Source organism: Anarrhichthys ocellatus, unplaced genomic scaffold (assembly GCF_004355925.1).
Source record: "Anarrhichthys ocellatus isolate YVR2014 unplaced genomic scaffold, GSC_Weel_1.0 scaffold38, whole genome shotgun sequence".
In the NCBI taxonomy this organism is placed as follows: Eukaryota; Metazoa; Chordata; class Actinopteri; order Perciformes; family Anarhichadidae; genus Anarrhichthys; species Anarrhichthys ocellatus.
The window spans coordinates 3,089,514-3,098,995 of NW_022280068.1; the positions used below are offsets into that span (position 1 = coordinate 3,089,514).

The following is a 9,482-nucleotide window of genomic DNA, read 5'->3' on the forward strand; positions in this document are numbered from 1 at the left end:
AAAAAAAAAAAAAAAAAAAAAAAAAAAAAAAAAAAAATTTTAAAAATGAGGAAAAAACAAAAAAAAAAAAAAATTGGAGGGTTGGGGGGAAAAAAAAAAAAAAAAAAAAAAAAGGTCATAAGAAAAATGACAACTAGTCAAGACCAAGACCTGCAGCCAGGAAAAGAGCAAACTGGTTTTTGGTCAAACGACTTTCTGTTCCATCTCTACTGTTTGCATGCTAAATCTAACCCAAGCAAGGATTCATAGCATGTAGCTGGAAGTAAGCATTTGCTGAGCAGAAGACGACCAAGTGCAAATTATGTTGACACAAGACAACTTGAACAACTTATCAAAACAGGCTACATTCATTCATTATGCTGACATTTCGATAAGGCAAAGAAATATGAGGCTGTCCCGTTTAAAAAGGCACTGGGAGCAACATTAGCCATAAACTCAGTTGTATCCCTTTTATCACCTAGTTCACTCCTCTTAACTGTACAGCAGCCAAACCACAATTTGGATTTGCACTAGTTATAAAAAATTCCTATAGAAATTCAATTTTCCAAACTGAATCTAAACAGACAGCCTAATGCCAAATGTTGTAGTTTGGGTCTTAGGTAAGGGAAGGAAGGTGCCCAAAAACCGGACTAATGAACCCCTAACTGGTATTCATTAAAAACAACCAGAAGTGAATTACCCACTTTTATCAAAATAGGGTTTCATGAGTCCTTTTTTTCCTGGGCCCAGAGAGGTGGGACACAGCACAACTAACTCCAAGCCCTACTTCCTGGGAATCTATAGCACCATCACAGCTTTATGCAGCCACCTCTGCAGCAGGGGTGGCCTCAGCCTCTGGGGCTGCAGAGCCAGTCTCTGCTTTAGCAGCAGGAGCAGGAAGGACTTCATCTACTACTGCCATACCGGCACTCTCTTCTGCAGGGGCTTCTGCTGGCATCTCCTCTGTGGCAGCGACCTCCTTGGTGACGGGAGCAGCCTCTACCGCTGCAGGTGGAGCAGCAGCTTCTTCTGTTGCTGCTGGCTCTGAAACAACCACCGCAGCCGCTTCTTCAGACATGGCCTCGGCTACTGGTTCTGCAGGAGCAGGAACAGACTCGGCGACGACCTCGGCCACAACCTCGGGGGCCGGCACTGCCTCCTCTACTGGGGCGGGTTCAGCTGCAGGAGTTGCTACTTCTGGTGCTGCAGAGATAAATAACAGCAACCTCATACAAACTCCTCATAAAAAGATTGAGATTTTAAGAAGTTGACTCCTGTCAACAGGTAACATATGGTTGAAGCATTTAGGTCTAATAAAAAAGGTGAAACATAATGTTAGTTAAATGAAGGATATTCCTTAATCCAAACATGTCATCCTCTGAACAGAAATACAACTGCTGAACTCACTAAAGATGTTGGTCTCAATAACTGCAGGACATTACATTTTGGTTTATACAGTTCCTTAAAAGAGTAGAGGTGGAAACAGATGCTTTAAATTGAACCGCCGGCTTTTACAGCAACAATACTGACCAGTTCATCATTAACGAAACACAACCTACAGACATAACACGCATCATATAAAGGGCACAACGCTATGAAAGAGTAGTTTGTTTCAGTTAGTCAGCCAATAACTCAGAGCTTATATTCTTTATACATCTTTCAGTTAGTATAACCAACTGTTTTAGGACAAATTATTTAGATAGTGAAACAAGAATCTGATAAAACCTCAAGTGCACATACTAAATGTCACTAGCTTTAGTAGCAATGCATGTGACATTACCAATAACCGCTTCTTCACAACTATTAGGTTCAACACAAACATGCTGTGATGAATTAAGAAAGTTCTGCCCCAACAGGAAAAATTTGTCTCAAAAGCAGTCAAACAAATCAAACCCCCCCACCTGACTGCACTGTAATTATACTCAGTGATGTGTACTCAGATTAAATGCGTCAGGACAATATGATCCTCGATCACAATCAGTTTAATCACCATGTGCATGAAGACCATGTGACTTCGTTTCCAGGACATTTTTGCTTGGTTACATAATGTGATCACTGGCCAGTTTAAAGCTAGAGCAGTTCACTCTGCAGCGCTGTAGGGAGCAGAGCTTTATACTCCTGCGACTAAAAACACTTCCAGGCTGCATGTACACAACTGAACCAGATGCAGACACTGCTTATCCCCATTACAGGCTAGTTAGCTGCTCTGGGCACGGAGTCATGATCTCTCATACTGGCTGAATAGACCAATGATTTGCAGACAGAAATCTAAACAGACAGGCAAGATAAAGCTATTGAGAGTGATCATTCTACCGTGTTGATATTTGGGTGGTGCAGCCAGAACCAGCTAGGAAATGCAGCAAGAGTCTGATTTTGTTTTGCCATTTATAATAATGGTCCGGCTAATGTACTTTGTGTTTAGTGCCAATTATCAAACGTTAGCACTCCAACATACTAAACATAGCTGCTTAACATCAGAAAGATTGCGTCGTCCTTGTGAGCATGCGGAGGTTAACAATTAGCTCACAAAACTCTGCAGCATGGTTTTTCTATAAATGTGTAAGTGTATAATCAATGACTTTGCCGTCGACGTGACCGTATCACATTATAATTATATAATTTACAAGAAATGTGACTTTGTTCTTTCTGTAAATAATAGTATTATTTGGAGATGTAACCTCAGGAGTTTGAGTGCCTGTTTCGTGAGTGCGTGTCAGCAGCTGACCCTTTGCTGTGGAGGCCGTGTTGGCGAGTTTGTCCTCACCATCACCGCCGACTTTCTTGTAGGCCTGAGCGAAAGAGAACAGTTATGTACTTACTACATTCCAGCACACAAATGATAATAGTACAAAAATGACAGCATTACAAAATGCCAGTTTACACAGATATTTTTTCTTATATGAACACAGCTGATATATACTTGTATTTGCCAAGAGTCCGACAGCTATTGTCTGGACTCGTTTCTGTTTGTAAAAGGCACAAAGAGCCTTCTATGTCCATTTAGTATCCGACTGTGGGGATGTCTGCTACACACAGTCCAGTCTGTCTGTCTGTACAGCATTGCAAGTTTAAGTTTAATGTTTTGACAATATTACATTCCTTGAGAATTACTTTCTCACTTTTTAATGTTGTTTACTGTGTGGAATAGGGAGAGGACAAGGAGATTACTCCTTTAAAGCTCTCAAGTAATATTCCAACCAACATCTTTAAAGTTACACTCGACACCGATACTGAACGACAGATTTTGAGCAGAAGACCTTTTTAAGAAATGCCATCAGAAGGGCAAAAAGGTAACAATTATAGACCGTATATAAGAAGTGGACGTCGTAACCCTGACATCACCCATTGGTTTGTGGACTGCCATTTTGAAGCTTAGAGCATTTTGGTCGTCACCATCTTTGTTTTTGACCATTGCCATCTTGTTTTTTGCAACAAGTAGTGACAGAAGATGGTGGCACCAAGTATAACTGAATGGAACATTTCAGTTGCCTAAAATATCGCAATTAACTTCCAGGAATTGAAAATACAGTTTGAAAGAGTTTTAAGACAAACAGACAACAGTGTGGTAGTGACCCGTTAATCATACCCTGCTTTACTGTCCATTTTACTATAAATGCAGTTTTGAAGAAAACTTTACACTAGAAACTGAGACCATAAAGTCATGTACAGAGGTAATGAATCAAGTGAGAAGTCGGGTAATTTACTCAGACTACATTAGACTTTTTGCAACCAGAGGATGTCCCTTTTCAGACCCGGATGTTGACGCCTGGTCATAATGCAGACTTGCAGGTCAGATGAACCTGGAATGGAGCAACAGATACTCACATAGATGACTGCAGCAGTGAGGCCCCCTCCACACAGAACAAAGTACGCCATGTTGGATGAGCCACCAGGGACCCCAAAGGCCATGTGTCGCACTAGATAGATAATGAAGAACAACAACTGTAATTTAGGACTATAGTGACCTTTATTCAACCAGTGATTGGCCAAAGCATTTCATTCAGAAAATTCCCAGACCTTAGACTCTGCACAAGACTATTGCATTCTGGTAGTGTCAACATGTCTCCAGCCTTTAATCCAGTTACACAAGAGAGCCCTGGTCAGTTGTAGCAGAGGAGATGGAAAGATTTAAGAGCAGCCAAGCTAAACACCAACTTGTTCCTTAAATTAAATCCCCAACACACAAACTAAATGTACCTAGTGAGCTTGAATTCATATGAATTAGTCCCTCAACACATGTCAGGAGCTACTGAGGATCTGCCAAATGCTTCCCAATTGGTTATTTTTGTGGTGGCCAATTGTGGCAGGCTGCAGCCGTGTGAAAAGATTTGCTGGTGTTTAAAGGATTGCCAGTGGTGCATGCAGAGGAGGTCGTAAATAAACCAGCGTGCGTCCCAAACAGCCTAATCTCTTCCTACCTAGATAGCCGTCTCTCCCACGCCACAGAGTGTACATGCACAGTTACAGTACATAAGATATCTTTAGCATGAGCCACTCCCTCTCTATGTGCACATGCATGTGGTTTACTCAGCAATCCGAATAGGCAAACTGAAGTTGTGAAAGAACAGAATGTAAAGCCCACCCCGCCCCCTTTTGTCCTTCACATGTTTCACGCGTGTTCAGGCAAATCATGACTCACCCTTTGAGTTTTCCACTGACAACTTGCCCCCAACTATAAAAGCAAGGAATCTCTGTACCAGCGCCACAAAATATCACTGATTAGCACGTTTTATCTTGTTTATTTGTTCTGTGCAAAAAACAAAGTCTAAAAGTTACACATTGTGGTTTTATTGCTTGGTCCCGAAGCAGTAACTGATGTAACAAATAAAGACATGTTAGTTATTGAGCTTTAAAAAGGTGCTCCTGGGCAGATTTTGATACCGTTGAACCCCCGTTTCCAGTCTTTATGTTAAACTATGCTAAACTAACTGCTAAAACTATGAAAACACTTTGTCCGGTTGTGGATGCAGAGCCACGGTAGCAGTGAGTCCTCCCTCATTCGTCCTCTTAATACCCATGACACAGCAGCACCATGCAGGCACAAGGCCAAGTACAGGTTATTTATACAGGTAATCAGTTAATCCCTGCAGTGAGGTTCAAGCCTGTAAAAATGGACACGCATGTCAGGCAACAGACAAAATGGCTGCTATAACATGTATATGTTGGTGCTCTCCTGCTGCCTCTGTCAGCAGACATGTGCTCAGTACATATGTTGACCTGACCAGCAGGTCAGGACTGGTGTATACCAGTCACACCAGCAGTTTTCTCAGAATACAGAAAAAGCTTCATCAAGACCAATGCTTGCAGGTATAATTAATTTTGTCTGCTTCGATCAGAGCTTGAGTTTTTTTTGTGTTTTGAAACAGGAAATCAAAGCAACAGTTTGACCTCAGGCAGAATTCCACAAGCTCAGATTCCAAGTCAAGGATGATCAGGGGAGAGAAGGACATTTGAAAAGAGAAAGCCTCCTGAAAGGCCAAGTGATCAAATCCACTCACCTTATATTTAAATGCTACAAAGTGAGTTTTAAAATACACAGCTTTTTTTCCAGGTGTAACAGAAGAGTTATTGGCTATAAGTTTTAGACATTATGTAAATGCATTTTTCATATAGGCTTCTTAGGAGTGCTAACACTTATGAGCTAGACCACATTGAGAGCAGCTATGCCCGACATAAGACGTCCTAGGACAACTTGTAACCATGTCATGACGAAGAATCACTCGTTAAATCATTTTTTCTTTGCAAATACTGCAAATGATCGAGGCTTGAATACGCATTAAAAAAAAAACAAGCGCACTTGATGCAATTCATAAAACCTTTAAATGAAAAAGTGTTTGTGTCGTGTGTGAGTGATGCGCCCTTTCATAATGTGCAAGAACGGTGTGTTCCCAAAGCCGGACACGCCTCCTTCTGCTCTGCACAATGGAAACCTTGTGAAAATGAAGCGTTTTAGGGCACTTTCACACACTTTTCGCATGAAAAGTGCGTGAAAGCAACATTTAAAAGGAATCAATGCTTCAGAAATTAACTTTAAAAAAAAAAAAAAAAAATGTGTAGGAGTAAGCACGGTTTAGACAGTTATACAATCTGAGAGACAAGTCATTAAATAAAACGATTAATTTAGTCTAGTTTTAATCTAGTCGAGCCGCTAAACGCACGCGAGAGCGACCTTTAACTCTACTTTCATCAATTCGACGGCAAATCGCGTGAACTCCCCTCAGAAGTCACTAACTGACAACCTTTTTAAGGCTACTCACCATTTCTGGACGTTGGTTCGAAAGCCCTCCATGCCAGCGGCCCGACTCTTTGCAATGCCCGTCTGCAGAACATCTTCACTCGGTAGACAACAGCAGGTGAATGAGTGCGTGTGCGTGTGTTTCCAGCTGGTTTTAAAGACGATCGAGGAGGAGCACTCAGCCGCTGTCCAATGCTGATTGCAGAAAGTACAACCCCTTTCAAGAAAGATTAGTACACGAGCGCGCTCCCTGCAGGCGAACTGGCAGAACAACGGTCGTGTTTTTTTATTCTTAAGTAGTCAACGTTGTAAGGATCTAGATTTATAGTAACCGTGTAAATATAACATCTAGTTCTAGTTTTCTGGGGTAGGTTTTGCAGTTTATAATATGTGGTGTGCTGCATACTGAGATGAAATCTTGTTGACTGTGCTGTGGAGGATCAGACATCCCTCATGCTGGTTTCAAGTGGATTACAGTCCCATGTGGTGTTGTGGAAAGATACAGTGAACTGCGGTTGCATAATGCACACTGTCCCAGAGCTATTGTGGGCCTGCGCCATGCATGGCTCTGATTGGCAGAGACAAAATAATAAAATAAGTAAGTATTATACGTGTTGTATTCTCTTATACTAACATTGGATGTTTGCACCCAGCAATGTGTCAACACCAGATGTTTTCAGACAGTAAAAGTGCACTTGTACTATTTAAATATATATTCAATATACATATTTAAAAGATCTAAAGACTTAAAGGACCAGTGTGTAGGATATAGTAGCAGCTCGACATGAGGTTGCAGATTGCACCTCACCTCTAAGCAGTGGTGGGCCTAAACAGAATCACAAAGTTATAGCTATTTTATAATTTAATAATTTTTCTTAAATACACTACATGTATTATAATTTATAAAAATATTTTTCCCATTATCTTATTTTCTCATTGCACAGCTACTGTCTTCCTCAGTTGCTCTGCTTCCAGTGCAGCTTGTTTTAAGTAGAGCTTTTATCCAATCAGATTTCACCTCTGTGTCTCTAGGTAAGAAGAGAGGCCCGAGGCCTGCAGACTCACAAGTGAATCCCTTTGCAGTTTAAGTGACTGGGGATGATATTGTTGATTGTCATAGTGTTTAACCAATCAGATCTTTAGTTTGACATGTTGGGCGTATTCTTTGATGTGCCAGGGCCTTCTAGCTAGCCTAGCCATACGTGATTGGTCAGTGGGCTAGCCTGACATGTTGGGCGGTGACAATCCCAATATCTGCTGCCTCTGTTGAGCAGACATGTTCAGCCCTCAAATGCATTAAAACTTATTCAAGAAATACAACTGGGGAGGCTCGACTGTCTTCACTGGCGGCCATGAATCGAGAAGGACTTCTTACTGGAACTAAAATGCACGGATGTACTTAACAACTGTGGGATTAAACTCTTTACTAACAAAGAAAGGAGGATGGACTTTGTCTTTAAATAGTGAACAGCAGCTCTGGTAAGTTAAATGCGTTTGTTTTTACATCTGCAGTAGCTTTAATATGCTTGTTTACAGTGGCGGGCCGTGCATTTTATACCTGGGCCTTCTGAGCTGTCCTCCTACACTTGAGCCAGCTCCTAATAATCTCATTATGATGCGCAAGCTACGGTTATTTGTTCCTAGGGGTGTAACACTACACGTATTCGTATTAAACCGTTCGGTACGAGGCTTACTAACCGAAGTTAGCTTTCTGTTTGACAAAAGTCACGCTGGCCCACTGACCAATCACGGCGCACATTAATGCTGACGTACTTAGGAGGCTACCTCGATACCACTGGCACGTCAAAGAACATGTCACTAAACTAAAGATCTGATTGGTTGAAGACTATGACAATCAACAATATCGTCCCCATTTACTTAAACTGCAAAGGCTCTCTAGCGGGCATTGGGCCTCTCCTTACATGGAGAAATAGGGGCTGAATCTGATTGGATAAAAGCTCTACTTAAAACAAGCTGTGCTGGAAGCAGTGCTGCAGGCTGCAGACAGGAGCTGTGCAATGAGAAAATAAGCTAATGGGAAAAAAATTACAATACATGTAGTGTATTTGTGAAAAATTCTTAAATTATAAAATAGCTATAATTTGTGATTCTGTTTAGGCCAACAGAGAAGGCTTTGCTGGCCCTGACAGCCCACCACTGCTTGTTTAAATATTATTATTTGTACAACATGTTTTTATGAAGATGGATTTTTGTTTGGTTTAATATGTGATAAGAACTATTGTTACTGCGGTCAAGTCAGCAGACACTCAGATCTCCGTGGTCAACTCAGCAGACAAATGTTAGTGCACCTATATGCTGAAATTCACAGTAAACGCATTCAAACGGCACAGATCGGGAGCGAGCGAAGGACTTTGCAAAGTTAGCGGAAAGATTAACGTCAGATAACATCCGGTTTCTTCAGACGAACATCCGGTTTTCAGAATAAGATGCCAACCAAGTATACATATTGCATAATGGAAATGAGATGTAATGAATTATATTCACATTAAGTATAAAATATGCTACCTGCATCTCGTGAGTTAAATACACCTAAATTGTGCGTAAAGTGTCTTTATTCTTTGATTTGAGGGTTGCTGGAAATTAATAATACCTGACTGACAGTCAATTAAGATATTTTACTAAGCAAAAACTCTGAACTCAATGTGCAAATGGCACATTTTTTAAATATTTAAGGTGCTACAAAAATATATTTCTCAATAATTCCATACAATGAATCATGTATATGTAATCAAGGCATCGGTGACTCCACCCATACAGAACATCAGACATTTTTACTGTACCAATTAAGAGATATTTCAAAGTAAAGTTCATACATTTGTACCAAGAAAATATCTAATAACTGAATATTTAAAGTGTTCTAAAAACTATTTTCTCAATAATTCCAAACAATGAATCATGTATATGTGTTAAGGACATTGTTGACTCCACCCATACTGAAAATCAGACATTTTTACAGTACCAATTAGGAAATATTTCAAAGTAAAAGTCATACATTTCTACCGACAAAATATGTAATAAATTAATATTTGAAGTGTAATAAAAAGTATTTTCTCAATAATTCTAGACAATGACTGATATATATGTGTTGAGGACATCAATGGCTCCACCCATACTGAAAATGTGACATTTTTACTGTACCAATTAAGAGATATTTCAAAGTAAATGTCTTACATTTGAATCGAGAAAATATCTAATAAATGAATATTTGAAGTGTAATAAAAAAGGTTTTCAAAATAATTCCAGACAA

General features: G+C 40.2%; 1 protein-coding gene across 2 annotated transcripts; it reads right to left on the minus strand.

Moving 5' to 3' along the window:
* Positions 1–510: 510 nt before the first annotated feature.
* On the minus strand, positions 511–6,378 carry LOC116394224 (induced stolen tip protein TUB8-like). 2 transcript variants are annotated; one of them, XM_031867169.1, is made up of 4 exons: positions 6,237–6,378; positions 3,805–3,896; positions 2,744–2,768; positions 511–1,182 (listed from the first exon to the last, which is right to left on the minus strand). In XM_031867169.1, exons 1-4 carry the CDS (start codon positions 6,307–6,309, stop codon positions 797–799), a joined length of 576 nt encoding a protein of 191 aa, XP_031723029.1. In that variant the 5' UTR covers positions 6,310–6,378; the 3' UTR covers positions 511–796. The 2 variants fall into 2 exon arrangements, with proteins under 2 accessions (XP_031723029.1, XP_031723027.1); XM_031867167.1 differs by having other exon boundaries at positions 2,705–2,768; positions 6,237–6,377.
* Between the last annotated feature and the right edge of the window lie 3,104 nt (positions 6,379–9,482).

Excerpts from the sequence above, each read along its gene's own strand:
- LOC116394224 (XM_031867167.1), bottom strand. The coding sequence starts at position 6,309 with ATGTTCTGCAGACGGGCATTGCAAAGAGTCGGGCCGCTGGCATGGAGG. Across the intron at positions 3,897-6,236 it reads CGAACCAACGTCCAGAAATG|TGCGACACATGGCCTTTGGG; the intron begins GTGAGTAGCCTT and ends TTATCTATCTAG. Across the intron at positions 2,769-3,804 it reads TCACTGCTGCAGTCATCTAT|GCCTACAAGAAAGTCGGCGG; the intron begins GTGAGTATCTGT and ends TCTTTCGCTCAG.